At 41.5% G+C, this 16,834-nt stretch overlaps 1 protein-coding gene across 1 annotated transcript; it reads left to right on the top strand.

Moving 5' to 3' along the window:
• The first annotated feature begins 3,453 nt into the window (after window positions 1–3,453).
• Window positions 3,454–15,032, top strand: LOC112217818 (fermitin family homolog 1). Its single transcript, XM_042300895.1, is given in 15 exon segments — window positions 3,454–3,490; window positions 6,135–6,191; window positions 7,006–7,146; window positions 7,911–8,007; window positions 8,009–8,068; window positions 8,214–8,316; window positions 8,452–8,559; window positions 9,259–9,387; window positions 9,592–9,641; window positions 9,910–10,141; window positions 10,263–10,339; window positions 10,431–10,578; window positions 10,817–10,941; window positions 11,194–11,335; window positions 14,302–15,032. Coding segments are annotated over 14 exon segments (1,635 nt in total). The 5' UTR covers window positions 3,454–3,490; window positions 6,135–6,142; the 3' UTR covers window positions 14,476–15,032.
• Window positions 15,033–16,834: the final 1,802 nt, after the last annotated feature.

Genomic DNA, 16,834 nt, shown 5'->3' with positions numbered 1-16,834 from the left:
CTACAACCATGCCCATGCCAGGACCAGGGCCAGAGTTGAAATAACCTTTGGCCTCCTGAAGGCACGCTTTCACTGCCTTCACAAATTAAGGGTCAGCCCTGTTAGGGCATGTGATATTACTGTGGCTTGTGCTGTCCTCCACAATGTGGCCTGCCTGAGGAAGGAGAGGGCCCCAGAGTGCCACCAGCCATGGACTGGGACAATCCGGCAATCTTCCCTGATGACGACAGTGGTCGACTGCTGAGGGACCAATATGTGTTGAATTATTTTAGTTAGTATGTGTGCTTTCAATTTTGGTTAAATATGTCCTGCGGTGGCAGAGGAATTTGGGGTTTTTTGGGTTCGTTTTTTGACGAATTTGGCCTCTTATGATGTTTGTGCGGTATACTGTGTGTAATACAAGGCTGCAGGGAGGCTACTGCATCCATTCATTTGTCTGTTCAGTTGATGTGTATGGATTTGTCCTGCATTTATTTTAGTGTGCAGACATGCAGGGTGTGTTATATACAGACCTTTGAATGTGTATGTATCATTTTGTATAATATGCTTGGATTCTGTGCTTTCCATCTTGTAGAGTCACTGTGACTTCAGTTTCGAAAGGAGCTGATGGTTTACCTGCTTTGTTTTGTCCTTATTCAATAAAGGAACATAATGTTACACATTGTGTTTTTATATTCATATGGAATGTGTATTTGTTTATATGACAGAGTACTAGGGCCACACTGAAGAAAAAGGATAAAGTCATAAATTTATGAGGCTGGTTCTTTCTGCAGAAAAGCTACATATTGTTTTTACAGTTTTGATACTTATGACAATGTGATACTTAATATTCTGGCACATCAGCATGTCTTTGTTTATGAAACCATACTGAAGTACAATTTCACGAAATGCCCCACATCTGTCATTTTAACAACTGTCCTCCTTTAAAACAACTGGTTACAATATTATGACTTGTGTTTTTTTCCCCTCTGTGGCCCTAATATTCTATCATTTTATATATAGCCTTATAGTCTGTGGGAAACTGTAAATTATCTAATGATAGCAACATCATCTAAAAATCTTTTTTATCCAAAATCATTGAAATTAATGATCACAAACGTTTAAATAATAACAGTGGGTCTAGTTATATGTGATAACAATGTATAGTGAGCAGTGAAATAACTATTTGTTTCCATTTGTGGTGACTGCTGACTGACATTAGGGATGAGATTAAATAGATCCTGGAATTTAGCCTGGTCTGGAGCAGGCTAGCTCCACAGAATAAATCTCCATGGTAATTTATACCATAACATATCCTCCTGCCCCCTATCCATCTTTAGTGCAACCGGATTACGGATCACCAAGATATCCTGGTTTAATCCCTTATCCTAGTTTTGTGCAACAGGCCCCAGGAGTCCATTGGTGGCTAGCTTTACACCACTCCAGCTGACGCTTGGCATTGCACATGGTAATCTTAGGCTTGTGTGCGCGGCTGCTCTGCTATGGAAACCAATTTCATGAAGTTCTTGTGCTGATGTTGCTTCCAGAGGCAGTTTGGAACACGGTCGTGAGTGTTGCAACCGAGGACAGACGATTTTTACACGCTTCAGCACTCGGTGGTCCCGTTCTGTGAGCTTGTGTGGCCTGATGTAAAAAGGGCTTTATAAATAAATTTGTTTGTGGCCTACCACTTCACTGAGCCTTTGTTGCTACTAGAGTTTTCCACTTCACAATAACAGTTTTTACAGTTGACCGGAGCAGCTTTACCAGGGCAGACATTTGATGAACTGACTTGTTGGAAAGGTGGCATCCTATGATGGTGCCACGTTGAAAGTCACTGAGTATTTCAGTATCGGCCATTCTACTGCCAATGTTTGTCTATGGAGATTACTGTGTGCTCCATTTTATACACCTGTCAGCAACGGGTGTCGGTGAAACAGCCGAATCCACTCATTTGAAGTGGTTGTTGGTATTTTTAAGAGTAATACAGACAGCAGAACTTCATGCTACTGAGACATTTTATAAGACAAGGCTGAAAGTAGTAGGCTAGCCTACTTCCTTAACCGTGTGTATGGGGCGGGTACCTGTCCTGAGCGAACGGGACAGCAGACGGCACCACACAGCACAGAAAAAAAGAGAGAAGAGGTTTCAAACTTTTATCAAGGTGAGTTTTCTAACATACCTGTGTTCTGTTACGGTTTTAGCACGATACAAGAGATTGTAGCCTACGCATGGCTGAGGTTTCGGTTGCGGCTCATTCGCAGTTGAGCCTTTTACTAGGTCAATCAGGTGAGCTAGTTCAGGGCTACAACAAAATTGTGAAACGTCTGGAGATCCCGAGGAGGCTTGAGAAACAACTGGGCTAGTATACAATCTAGCCTATCGTTTATAATGTAAACCAACATTTCACATTTGTTATGGTATGTGCTACTGAATTTAACCTACTCTATTATAAATCGACATGAGTCCTTATATTTTTTAAATTCATATTTCACCATAGATGTTTCTCACAACAGTTTTATGAGACCTAAATACGTTTTTTTGTTCCAGATTTCCTCCTGAGAATAAAAAGACTTATTTAATAACCAGGTTTCCATCGAAACGTTTTATGCGCGTAAAGTAGATATCGGTAAAAAAAAATAATAATAATAATAATAATAATCATGACAGGCCTGATAGAAACAAACTTTTTCAGTAAACTTTCCAAATACACTAGACAAGGTATAATCTCTTTGTGTCGGTAAAATGAATTATGCTCCCACTACGACGTCGGAAAAGCATGCAGTGTATTAGGCTACAGATTAAATAAATTCTGAACTTCATACAGTGGTGGAAGTGCAAGGTGATGAGCGTGGTGATCCTTTCCAATAAATATCGAAGGTCTTATTCTGGTGACATGTTAATCGATGCTTCGATGTCGATATCAAAACTAAAAACTCTTGCTCTCCCACTATAATAATCTCATCATGTACACGTGCCATTACCAGTGCGCACACTCGCAATATAACACATGTTTTTGTTGTGAGAAAACCATCAGTAAAGTTGAAAATGGGATGAAAATCCATTTAACTTGTATTTTTTAGTCGGTACATGGATATTATGTGCCCAAAGTCATCGCGCACAACCTTTTACCGGCAACAAGTACATTTGAGGGAAAATGCGCATGTTTTATGCAGATTTTACCATACGTCAACAATTGCATGGAAACCAAGCTATTGGTGCTAAGCAAACATGGAATCTGGGTTAAATACGAAAGTGGATATTTGCGAAGTACACTGTATATCATAACTATGCAGCATATTGGTTAAAAAATGTAAACAAAACTTGGTCGATCAAGTCGTCAAATCAAATGTATTTATATAGCCCTTCTTACATCAGCTGATATATCAAAGTGCTGTACAGAAACCCAGCCGAAAACCCCAAACAGCAAGCAATGCAGGTGTAGAAGCACGGTGGCTAAGAAAAACTCCCTAGAAAGGCCAAAACCTAGGAAGAAACCAGCCTATAAGGGGTGAGTTTTCTGTTTTATATATATACTGCTCAAAAAAATAAAGGGAACACTTAAACAACACAATGTAACTCCAAGACAATCAAACGGTCCACTTAGGAAGCAACACTGATTGACAATACATTTCACATGCTGTTGTGCAAATGGTATAGACAACAGGTGGAAATTATAGGCAATTAGCAAGACACCCCCAATAAAGGAGTGGTTCTGCAGGTGGTAACCACAGACCACTTCTCAGTTCCTATGCTTCCTGGCTGATGTTTTGGTCACTTTTGAATGCTGGCGGTGCTTTCACTCTAGTGGTAGTCAGCAGTTCCTGCAAGAGGAAGGCATTGAAGTTATGGACTGGCCCGCCCGTTCCCCAGACCTGAATCCAATTGAGCACATCTGGGACATCATGTCTCGCTCCATCCACCAACTTTGCACCACAGACTGTCCATGAGTTGGCGGATGCTTTAGTCCAGGTCTGGGAGGAGATCCCTCAGGAGACCATCCGCCACCTCATCAGGAGCATGCCCAGGCGTTGTAGGGAGGTCATACAGGCACGTGGAGGCCACACACACTACTGAGCCTCATTTTGACTTGTTTTAAGGACATTACCAGTACATCAAAGTTGGATCAGCCTGTAGTGTGGTTTTCCACTTTAATTTTGAGTGTGACTCCAAATCCAGACCTCCATGGGTTGATAAATTTGATTTCCATTGATAATTTGTGTGATTTTGTTGTCAGCACATTCAACTATGTAAAGAAAAAAAATATTTAATAAGAATATTTCATTCATTCAGATCTAGGATGTGTTATTTTAGTGTTCCCTTTATTTATACACTGATGTTATACAGCAGTCTATAACATCTGTGTTTTAATCAAATAAACAGTGCATTCGGAAAGCATTGAGTTTCAACATTTTGTTACATTAGTGTGAGTTACCACTACAATGTAGAGCACTTTTAATGGAAGAAACTGCTGTATACAGTGCATTCAGAAAGTATTCAGACCCCTTGACTTTTCCACATTTTGTTACTCTACAGCCTTACTCTAATTTAATAGTATTTTTTTTGCTCATCAATGTGCACAATATATCATAATGACAAAGCAAAAATGGGTAGATTTTTTTTTTTTTGTGCAAATTAATAAAAAGAAACAGAAATATTACATTTACATAAGTATTCTAACCCTTTACTCAGTACTTTGTTGAAGGACCTAAGGCAGCGATTACAGCCTCGAGTCTTCTTGGGTATGACGCTGCAAGCTTGGCACACCTGTATTTGGGGAGTTTCTCCCATTCTTCTCTGCAGATCCTCGCAAGCTATGTCAGATTAGATGGGGAGCGTCACTGCACAGCTATTTTCAGGTCTCTCCGGAAATGTTTGATCGGATTCAGTCCGGGCCACTCAAGGATATTCAGAGACTTGTCCCAAAGCCACTCCTGAGTTGTCTTGGCTGTGTGCTTAGGGTCATTGTCCTGTTGGAAGGTGAACCTTCACCCCAGTCTGAAGTCCTGAGCACTCTGGAGTAGGTTTTCATCAAGGATCTCTCTGTACTTGCTCCGTTCATCTTACCCTCGATCCTGACTAGTCTCCCAATCCCTGCCGCTGAAAAACATCCCCACAGCATGATGCCGCCACCACCATGTTTCACTGTAGGGATGGTGTCAGGTTTCCTCCAGACGTGACGCTTGGCTTTCAGGCCAAAGAGTTCAATGTTGGTTTCATCAGACCAGAGAATCTTGTTTCTCATGGTCTGAGAGTCTTTTATGTGCATTTTGGCAAACTCCAAGCTGGCTGTCATGTGCCTTTTACTGAGGAGTGACTTACCCTTCTGTTCCTCGACACAATCCTGTCTTGGAGCTCTACGGACAATTCCTTCGACCTCATGGCTTGGTTTTTCCTCTGACATGCACTCTTAACTGTGGGACCTTATATAGACAGGTGTGTGCCTTTCCAAATCATATCCAATCAATTGAATTTACCACAGATGGACTCAATCAAGTTGTAGAAACATCTCAAGGATGATCAATGGAAACAGGATGCACCTGAGCTCAATTTCGAGTCTCATATCAAAGTGTGAATAAAATGTCTAAAAACCTGTTACTGCTTTGTCATTATGGGGTATTGTAGGTAGATTGATGGGGGAAAAATGTATTTAATCAATTTCAGAATACGGCTGTAACGTAACAACATTTGGAAAAGGGGAAAGGCTCTGAATACTTTCCGAAAGCACTGTATATAGTAGATTTTTTTTCACGTAGGTTGTGTCTATATATATATATATATATATATATATATATATATATATATATATATATATATATATATATATATATATATATATATATATATATATATGGAAAAATACACATTTAAAAAATTCAACCAATTGATGAACAGACAACTTTTGGTTGACCAAGATTTGTTTTAGTTGGGGACAGCCCTACTATATAGAGAATAGGGTGCTATATTTCTTTTAGTCAGTCAGTACTGCAAATGAGACTGAACATGCCCTTTTGCTGACCTGTCTCTTCAGTCAGTGTTGTTTTGGGGAAGCCACAGCAGGATCAGTCGCTCAATCATATTTTAGTCATAACACTTTTCACAAATACATTTGTTAATAAGTCCTCTATATCTCACCTAAACTCCCTGCTCTCCAGTCAGGGTCATGATAAACACGGCAGAGTATGGCAACGTCGTGGGAGCTGTCAGTCCAGGTAGACCAGAGAGATGGAGACGAGGGCATGAGGTTTAAACTCAGAGTCAAGGGAGACCTGCACATTGGAGGACTCATGCTCAAACTGGTGGAGAAGATCACTAAGTCTCTCTCTCTTTAATTCTCTCTTCCAACCCTCTCTGTCTCTCTCTCTATGTCTCCCCCCCCTCTCTCAGACACAGTACTAGCCTGGAGAACACACCCTTGTTTGCCCTACATTCATCTATAGTGCTGAGTAGTATTGTTCTCCCACAATGCTTCAGTACCACAGCCAGAGGGGCTAAAGTCCACCACTTTATCTCATGTTTATTCACCTGGGAGAAATCTCAAAAGACACCCTATTCCCTGTGTAGTGCACTACCTTTGACAGTTATTACGTCTACAATATGAGTGTCCTACAAGGAGAATAGGGTGTGATTTAAGACACATCCTGCCTTCATTCAGGAGGATTAGACACTATGGAATTCCCTAGTGTAAGACGGTATGATAGTGACCTAAGCCTTGGTTTATTTCACATAGATACAGTGCCTTGCGAAAGTATTCGGCCCCCTTGAACTTTGCGACCTTTTGCCACATTTCAGGCTTCAAACATAAAGATATAAAACTGTATTTTTTTGTGAAGAATCAACAACAAGTGGGACACAATCATGAAGTTGAACGACATTTATTGGATATTTCAAACTTTTTTAACAAATCAAAAACTGAAAAATTGGGCGTGCAAAATTATTGGTAAATAAATTTGAGAACCACTGGTCTAGGGGTAAGGATGTAGGGTTTAGGGGCAGGAACTCTCCTTGACGTCCTCTCCCCTCTAGACATCAGGAGGCCAGAGGAGCTGTCCCTGCTGAAGCCTCCAGATAACCCGCCCAAGAAGAAGAAGATGAAGAAAGACAAGAACCCAGCGCTGGAAGATATCTTAGATATGGACATCTTCAATGGAGGCTCTGGGAGAACGGGTGAGAGAAGCAGAGTTACAATCATGTGTTAATCGTGTTATTAGACATGTATATTTTCAGTAGACCGTCAGATTCTTCCCTTCTGTCTTCATGTAAAGACTTCAACCAAGTTAGCCATATCCTAGGTGACTGCCTGTTTCTGCTTTACCCAACCCCATTGTTGTTGTCTCTTTGTCAATATACCTTTATTGAATCACAGAAACCATCAGGCCCTCAGGCTAAGTTATCCACATGGTGACGTTAGCCTGGCGTAAACCTTCCTCATATCTCGAAGGTCATCTTCAATCATGCTGGGAAGCTATTTCATTCACCACCATGGCAACACAGTCAAGATTTAGAACCTCAGGCGAACTCAAAGTGGATCATTTCTGACTTGTATGTCTCACACCACCAGATTCAGCCCACATGGTGGCTTCTGTTGACTTCTGAAACAATCTAAGAAGGAATGGAGAATTCTGAAGATCTGAAAGAATAGAGCGATCATGACAGATATCTGAAAGAATAGTACAGTACGCTGCAATGTTCTCAATGCTGAAACGCAGACACACACACTTTCTGAGTCTGTTTGAGTAGCTACAGTATAGAGCAGCTGACGATTCCAACTCATAAAATCAGCCTCATTTTGACTGTAGTTCTGAACCATTTCAAAGGTTTTGATATAATCTTATTCGTTATGATCTAACAGGCTAAACTGATTCTAGATCAGCACTCTCATTATAACATGGTCCCTGAACTGTGGCTCCTCCTCCACCTGACCCCTCCAGGCAGTCCCTTGTACAGTAAGACCATGGTGCCCACCTATGACCCAGAGAATGGGACTCCAGCCTCGGCCACCAGCTTATGGTTTGGGGACAACCCCTGTAGAGCTGGCCAAGATGTACCAGCAGTTGTCCATGGTGGACAAAGCCATCATCAACGCAGGGTAAGAGTTACTCAGAAACAAAAACCTTGAGATGAACCAGACTATGGCTGTACATGTAGAAGACTTACTAGTTGTTGGCTTTGCTATGCTGGAGGGCAGTTCTCTGTCTCTTCCTGAACACTTCCTGGTTTACTGTGATTGACAGGTGGCTGGACTCCTCCCGCTCCTTGATGGAACAGGGCATCGGAGAACATGACAGACTGCAGCTACGCTTCAAATACCACTGCTTCTTCGACCTCAACCCAAAGGTAACACTAACCCCTAACCTTAAACCTAAGTGAGTGTTTGAATAACACTGAACCTCAACCCGAAGGTGAGACTAACTGTAACTATAACACCATCTCTAACCCTAACATTGACTGATTTATTGATGTGTGTTTCAGTATGATGCTGTGAGGATAACCCAACTGTATGAGCAGGCTCGCTGGTCCATCCTACTGGAGGAGATCAACTGCACTGAGGAGGAGATGCTCATGTTCGCCTCCTTACAGGTGTACACACACACACACACACATACATATGCGTGCGCACATACACGCACACACTATTGTCCATCTGGTTTGGTGTCTCAGTCCCAAAGGAGGCATGATGGGAAAGAGGACAATCCCACAGGAGGGAGGGAGGGAGTCTGGTTGTCCTCCTGAACTCCTCTGGGTGATAAAATATAAATAACACAAAAGTATTAAGTGAAAAACATAGAATTTCAACTGTTCTTCATCTCTGACTGATTTATTCTCAACTGATCTATAAAAATGATTAAATCCATGAGATGGTTATTGCTCTCACCTGCATTGTTACTGGAATCACAAGACTCTCTCTGTCTTCTCCCAGTCTTTGTCATTGTCTGGCCTCAAGTGTTGAACTAAAAACTGTTTCTGGGTTCAGACCTGCCTTTTACACAGCTAAAGACTGGGTATATTTAGGTTTTCAAACGTGTCTGTTAGTTTTATACTCTTCTTATCTACTGTGTATTCTTATCTACTGTGTATTCTTATCTACTGTGTATTCTTATCTACTGTGTATTCTTATCTACTGTGTATTCTTATCTACTCTGTATTCTTATCTACTCTGTATTGTACTCTTATCTACTGTGTATTGTACAATAATCTCCTGTTGCTCTTAGTATGATATATCCCCCAATTCCCATCATTAAGTGTTGATTATTAATGATTTTGTTAATATTGTTTCAGTATCACATATGTAAGATGACCATTTCCACGGAACCTCTGGACTTCTCCAATGAACCGGAGATAGATGAAGTAGAGGTTGCCTTATCCAATCTAGAGGTCACACTTGGAGGAAAAACAGACAGAATATTGGTAAGTGGAGTTTTTATTATTTTAAACGATTCATATTCTTTATATACAGTATAAATGATAAACAAGTCTGTATTATTTCAACGGTTTCAGAGGGTGCAACACCTGTCTTTTAAGCAAGGGTTGATAGGTTGTCTGCTTTGATTGCATGTCTCAACATGATGATGTCACAGGATAATTGACAGTTGCTCCTCCCCCCTTCCCCAGGAAGACATCACAGACGTTCCAAAGCTGGCAGACTCCCTCAAGCTGTTCAGGTAAATCCTAAAAGCCGCTGTATATGGCCAGAAACACACATTAATAGGGTACTATATCTGTGTAACAAATGGAAACATGGGTTTTAGAAACCAAGAATGATAAGTCGTAGAAGTAAAATGCCATTACACTTTACAGAAGGAAAGGTTAGTATGCTACACTGTAGATAGTCCATGACACAGACAGTTCACACAGCAACGTGCAACAATGTGACTGTGTGGGGACACAACCTGTCCACATTTTTCCTTGTTGTTTTGTTTCGTACCCCAGGCCTAAAAGGCTGGCATTGCGTTCATATAAGGAGTACTGGTTCGTGTTTAAAGACACCACCATCTCCTACTACAAGAACAAAGAGACAGCCAGCGGAGAGCCGATAGAACAGCTGCATCTCCGAGGATGTGAGGTGGTCCCTGACGTCAATGTGACGGACAAGAAGTTTGGCATCAAGCTGCTGCTCCCAGTGGCTGATGGGATGAACGAGGTCTACATCCGCTGTGACAGCGTAAGATGCAATTTCTTATTGAACCAAATTATTATAAAAACATTTTTTTGGAGTGGGGCACCAAGAACATGAATCCATTGTTCCCCTTACATATTGTGATGATATTCCTGTTTTTATCCAGGAGACGCAGTATGCCAAGTGGAAGGCAGCGTGTACTCTGGCCTCCAAGGGCAAGACCATGGCTTACAGCTCCTACAGGTCACACGTTCTTACTTCATCCTTCCCATGCCTTACCATATTAATAGGCATCTGACTGTAAACTGACGAGGAGAAACTGGGATTGGTCTAGGTCGGAGGTGAAGAACATCCAGTCGTTCCTGCAGATGAAGAGTCTGGCGCCCCCCCCTGGTCAGTCTGCTCCAGACCTGGATGCCATGGAGATGAACGCTGAGTGCTTTGTCTCTCCTAGATACACCAAGAGGTACAAGACCAAACAGGTGGGGGTCTAGCTGCAATATAGGGTGATGATCAATCAAACATGATTCAGTGTTTGTGAGCCACAGACAGGGAGAGGATGTCATCAGAGCTCTCCAGTGGTTTTATAATCTCAGACTGATAATCTGTCGACATCCAGATCATTCTATTCCATTCACTTACCCTCTCAGTATTTGTTAAAGGACTGACATAATGTCTGTGTAAAGTAGCCTAAATGTCCCTGTTCTGTCTGCTGTCCAGCTGACAGAGAGGATCCTGGAGGCCCATCAGAACATTGCCAGTCTCTCTCTCAATGAAGCTAAAATGCGCTTCATCCGTGCCTGGCAGTCCCTGGCTGAGTTTGGTATCAAATACTACATTGTCAGGTACGTAAATGTGACCGACCAGGTTCAAACACCTCAAGGCTGTGTTAGCCTGCTGAGATAATGCCTTAGCCTTAGGCGTTAGCTCAGCGAGCTAATGTAAATCTTCAGGTCCCAGGTAAAGTTACTTATCACACAATCAGTGTGTGTGTGTGTGTGTGTGTGTGTGTGTGTGTGTGTGTGTGTGTGTGTGTGTGTGTGTGTGTGTGTGTGTGTGTGTGTGTGTGTGTGTGTGTGTGTGTGTGTGTGTGCCAGGTTCCGAGGCAGTAAGAAGGATGAGCTGATGGGTATCTCCTATAACCGTCTGATCCGTATTGACATGTCCACTGGCCTGCCTGTCACCACCTGGAGATTCGCCAACATGAAACAGTGGAATGTCAACTGGGAGATCAGACAGGTAAATGGCTCTAGATTGATTGATCGATTGCTTTTTACAGATTAGAAAGCAAGGATAATAGTTGTCTTTGTAATAAGAGAAACTGTTTTTTTACTGAAAATATACTTAACCTTGCAGAAGTATTCAGACCCCTTAGATGAATTCACATTTTATTTTGTTACAAAGTGGGATTAAAATTAATTTAATTGTCATTTTTTTTCCAACAATCTACTTAAAATACTCTGTAATCTCAAAGTGGAAGAGAAAATCCCCCCCAAAATGAAGAACTAAAATATAGTCGTTGCGTAAGCATTCAGCCCCTCTGTTCAGGCAAGCCTAAATTAGTTCAGGAGTAACATTTGACTTAACTAATCACATAAAAAATTATATGGACTCACTCTGTGTTAAATAATAGGAGTTTACTTTTTTATGAGTAACTCTTCCATTTGTCCCCCATACATACAACATCTGTAAGGTCCCTCAGGCAATTTGAATTTCAAGCACAGATTAAATTACAAAGACCATGGAGCTTTTCAATAGCCTCATTAAGAAGGGCAGTGATTTGTAGATGGGTGACAATAACAAATCAGACATTGAATATCTCTTTTAAGTATTATGGTCAAGTTAATAATTATGCTGTGGATTATACATAAACCACCCAGACACATCAAAGATACAGTCGTCCTTCTGAATTGAGCTGCAGGACAGGAAGGAAACTGCTCAGGGATGGTAGCATGAGGCCATTGGTGATTTTAAAACAGTTACAGAGTTCAATGGCCGTAATGGAAGAAAACAGAGGATGGATTAACAACATTGTAGTGAATCCACCAGAGTGAAAAGAAGAATACAAATATACAGAATAAAAATATTCCAAAACATGCATATTGTCTACAACAAGGCACTAAAGTAATACTGGGAAAAAACAAACATGGCAAATCCAACACAACATATCACTGAGTAACTGCCTCCTTATGTTCAAGCATAGTGGTGGCTGCATCATGGTATGGGTATGCTTGACATTGGCAAATACTGGGGAGTTTTTCAGGATAAAAATAAATGGAATGGAGCTAAGCACAGGCAGAATCCTAGAGGAAAACCTGCTTCAGTCTGCTTTACACCAGACACTGGGAGAGGAATTCACCTTTTAGCAGGATAATAACCTACAACACAAGGCCAAAACAACACTGGATTTGTTTACCAAGAAGATGGCGAATGTTCCTGAGTGGCCAAGTTACAGTTTGGACTTAAATCTGCTTGTAAATCTGGCAATCTGGCTTTGAAGAATTATGAATCTACAGTCGTGGCCTAAAATTTTGAGAATGACACAAATATTAATTTTCACAAAGTTTGCTGCTTCAGTGTCTTTAGATATTTTTGTCAGATGTTACTATGGAATACTGAAGTATAATTACAAGCATTTCATAAGTGTCAAAGGCTTTCATTGACAATTACATTAAGTTGATGCAGAGCCAATATTTGCAGTGTTGACCCTTCTTTTTCAAGACCTCTGCAATCCGCCCTGGCATGCTGTCAATTAACTTCTGGGCCACATCCTGACTGATGGTAGCCCATTCTTGCATAATCAATGCTTGGAGTTTGTCAGAAGTTGTGGGTTTTTGTTTGTCCACCCGCCTCTTGAGGATTGACCACAAGTTCTCAATGTGATTAAGGCCTGGGGAGTTTCCTGGCCATGGACCCAAAATATTGATGTTTTGTTCCCGAGCCACTTAGTTATCACTTTTGCCTTATGGCAAGATGCTCCATCATGCTGGAAAAGGCATTGTTCATCACCAAACTGTTCCTGGATGGTTGGGAGAAGTTGCTCTCGGAGGATGTGTTGGTACCATTCTCTATTCATGGCTGTGTTCTTTAGGCAAAACTGTGAGTGAGCCCACTCCTTTGGCTGAGAAGCAACCCCACACATGAATGGTCTCAGGATGCTTTACTGTTGGCGTGACACAGGACTGATGCTCGTGCTCACCTTGTCTTCTCCGGACAAGCTTTTTTCCGGATGCCCCAAACACAATCGGAAAGGGGATTCATCAGAGAAAATGACTTTACCTCAGTCCTCAGCAGCCCCGATCCCGCAGCTGAATCAACTTTAGGAGACGGTCCTGGCGCTTGCTGGACTATCTTGGGCTCCCCGAAGCCTTCTTCACAACAATTGAACCGCTCTCCTTGAAGTTCTTTATGATCCGATAAATGGTTGATTTAGGTACAATCTTACTGGCAGCAATAGCCTTGCATGTGAAGAACTTTTGTGCAAAGCAATGCTGACGGCACGTGTTTCCTTACAGGTAACCATGGTTGACAGAGGAAGAACAATGATTCCAAGCACCACCCTCCTTTTGAAGCTTCCAGTCTGTTATTCGAACTCAATCAGCATAACAGAGTGATCTCCAGCCTTGTCCTCGTCAACACTCACACCTGTGTTAACGTGAGAATCACTGACATGATGTCAGCTGGTCCTTTTGTGGCAGGGCTGGAAATGTTTTGGGGGGGGGATTCAGTTCATTTGCATGGCAAAGAGGGACTTTGCAATTAATTGCAATTCATCTGATCACTCCTCATAACATTCTGGAGTATATGCAAATTGCCATCATACAAACTGAGGCAGCAGACTCAACTTTTGGCCACGACTGTAGGTGCGGAAAGCTCTTAGAGACTTACCCAAGAAGACTCACAGCTGTAATCACTGCCAAAGGTTTTTCTAACATGTATCGACCCGGGGAGCTGAATACTTATGCAACGACTACATTTAAGTTATTTAATTTATATATGTAAAAATATATATATTTCAAATGGTCTTCTACTTTGACACTACAGAGTATTTTGTGTTGATTGTTGACATAATATGACAAATATATTTTAATCCCACTTTGTAACACAATAAAATGTGAAGAAATCCAAGCGTTATGAATACTTTTGCAAGGTGCTGTATCTATAAAGTACATGAATCAATATTAATCCATACTGTTTGTCTTCAGGTGGCCATAGAGTTTGACCATAATGTGTCGATAGCCTTCTCCTGTGTGAGCTGTGACTGTAAGGTGGTCCATGAGTACATAGGAGGATACATCTTCCTCTCAACACGTTCCAAAGACCAGAACGAGACACTGGATGAGGAACTCTTCCACAAACTCACTGGAGGGCAGGAATGAACCCTGGTCATCAGCTTTCACTTAGTGCTGCTGGCAAGAAATCATTTAAATGCATTGTTGATATGGTTTTGCAGACTACATCAATTATTTGTTCATATTGTAAATTGCAGAGAAAAGTAGAATGTCTTTGTCACTATATTTCATCCCAAGACCATCTCTACAGGATGGGTAGACCATCTCTACAAGGCCACTTTGTCTGACGGTCTGGCCTACTGCTTTGATTCCATGTTCCATCTGCAGAGACAGCAATTAATTCAGCACATGAGCTTTACATCTTGTCACTTGTTTGATTTGGTGTAGCCCAGTCTTTGAATTCAATGTTGTCGGCTACTTTCACAATCAATATACGTTCATTGCTTTGTTTTATACATGTTACTTGTTTGATGTTTTAGAATGTAACTTTTTTGCAATTTTATTAACAAGTCCAAAATACCTGTATAATTCAGAGAGAGTTCTGGTGGTGGGGTTATTATCTTGTTGAAGGAGACATTTGTTTTCAGAGAAAACACTGGAATTTCTGCTGACTGAGATGCACTGAAATAAACTTGAGAAACATGTTTTGGTCAGTTGTTTTCTCTGCAATGGTGATTCCCTCGGAGCAATTCATGACATGTCCACATAGAATAGTCTTTCCAGCCTTTAGATCAGTTATAACCCCATGTGAGATTTTCCCTCTGTGCTCTCAGACTTACCTATCAGAACATAGAAAATCCTAGCACTTCTCTACCATTGGCGGATACGCTTTACGAACAGCAAATAAGCCAATCAGAGCCGAGTACGGTGAGCGATTGATTTTTCTGCTATTGGCTAATCGTCCTGAATGCTAAGGAAAACTAGCACGTGGGTTAGATAATTCAGTAGGCGACCTCCAAAAAATAATTCATTTCAGTACTTTACTGTTATCTTTGGTGATTAAAAACTCATATTATTGGGTAAAAATTAAAATGTACTATTCAGCTTGCTATTAACCAGGAAGACAATCTTTCTAATGACGGACAAGGAAGATGATGACTCCCAGCACAGAGCGAATGAGGCTGACTCCGTTGTACTGAAACGGGGAGACATCTAACGTTACAAAGCTGCGGATTCAAAAGAAAAAGTTAGTCGTTACACAACTGTGCTCATGCACAATCACATTATCTATTGGTGTGCATTAGCTAACAATGCTTGACAGTCAGGTCAAATATTTGCCTGTACTACCAACATGCAAGCTATGCATCAGTGCCTGACCTCACTAATGCTCTTGTAGCTGAATGGAAGCAAGTCCCAGCATCACTGTACCAACATCTAGTGGAAAGCCTTCCCAGAAGAGTGGAGGCTGTTATAGCAGCAACAGGCGGACCAACTCCATATTAATGACCATGATTTTGGAATGAGATGTTTGACAAGCAGGTGTCCACATACACTACATAACCACAAGTATGTCAACATTTTATGTAAATTCTATCGGAACGTACTGTAATGTTGCGTTCATCTGGAGACACCCGAACAGACTCCTCCATCTTGTGTCTCTATCCTCTCTCCTCCAGGCTATGGGTCAGTGATGCAGATGTACCCAGGAGGGGGCCCCTGGGAAGGCGGGGGCAGAGAGCTTTGGCTTCCCTCCCACTTCCACGATATGCTCCATGAGCTTCCCATCTGTCATGTCAACGCACTGCTGGCAGGGACACTGGACACGGAGGCTAAAGACATAGACGTGGGTGTGGGGAATATAATCCTTTGACAGACCAGCAATGCTATACTGTCTCATTGAATCAATGCTATACTGTCTCATTGAATCAATGCTATACTGTCTCATTGAATCAATGCTATACTGTCTCATTGAATCAATGCTATACTGTCTCATTGAATCAATGCTATACTGTCTCATTGAATCAATGCTATACTGTCTCATTAAATCAATGCTATACTGTCTCATTGAATCAATGCTATACTGTCTCATTGAATCAATGCTATACTGTCTCATTGAATCAATGCTATACTGTCTCATTGAATCAATGCTATACTGTCTCATTGAATCAATGCTATACTGTCTCATTGAATCAATGCTATACTGTCTCATCTATTGAATTGATTGATGTATTGTCACCACTCTAGATGCTGGACAGGCCAATGGAGACAAGTCCAACCTGACCCAGAGAAAGCAGAAGGCAATGGGGGCAGCCCAGACACAGAGGACCAGAGCATGGAGACTAGTACCAGTACAGACCCTGCCGAGGACAAGGAGAGGGAGAAACGGAGAGAGATCAGAGTATGACAACACATAGTGAAGCAGCAAGTTGTCTCTGTTATTTGTCACACTTCCTGGTGCTTGTGTGCTCCAAAGATTTCAACAGTGTGTTGTGTTTCAGGCCCAGGA

Source organism: Oncorhynchus tshawytscha, linkage group LG18 (genome assembly GCF_018296145.1).
Source record: "Oncorhynchus tshawytscha isolate Ot180627B linkage group LG18, Otsh_v2.0, whole genome shotgun sequence".
Taxonomy (NCBI): Eukaryota; Metazoa; Chordata; class Actinopteri; order Salmoniformes; family Salmonidae; genus Oncorhynchus; species Oncorhynchus tshawytscha.
This window is presented reverse-complemented; position numbering and strand designations above follow the sequence as displayed.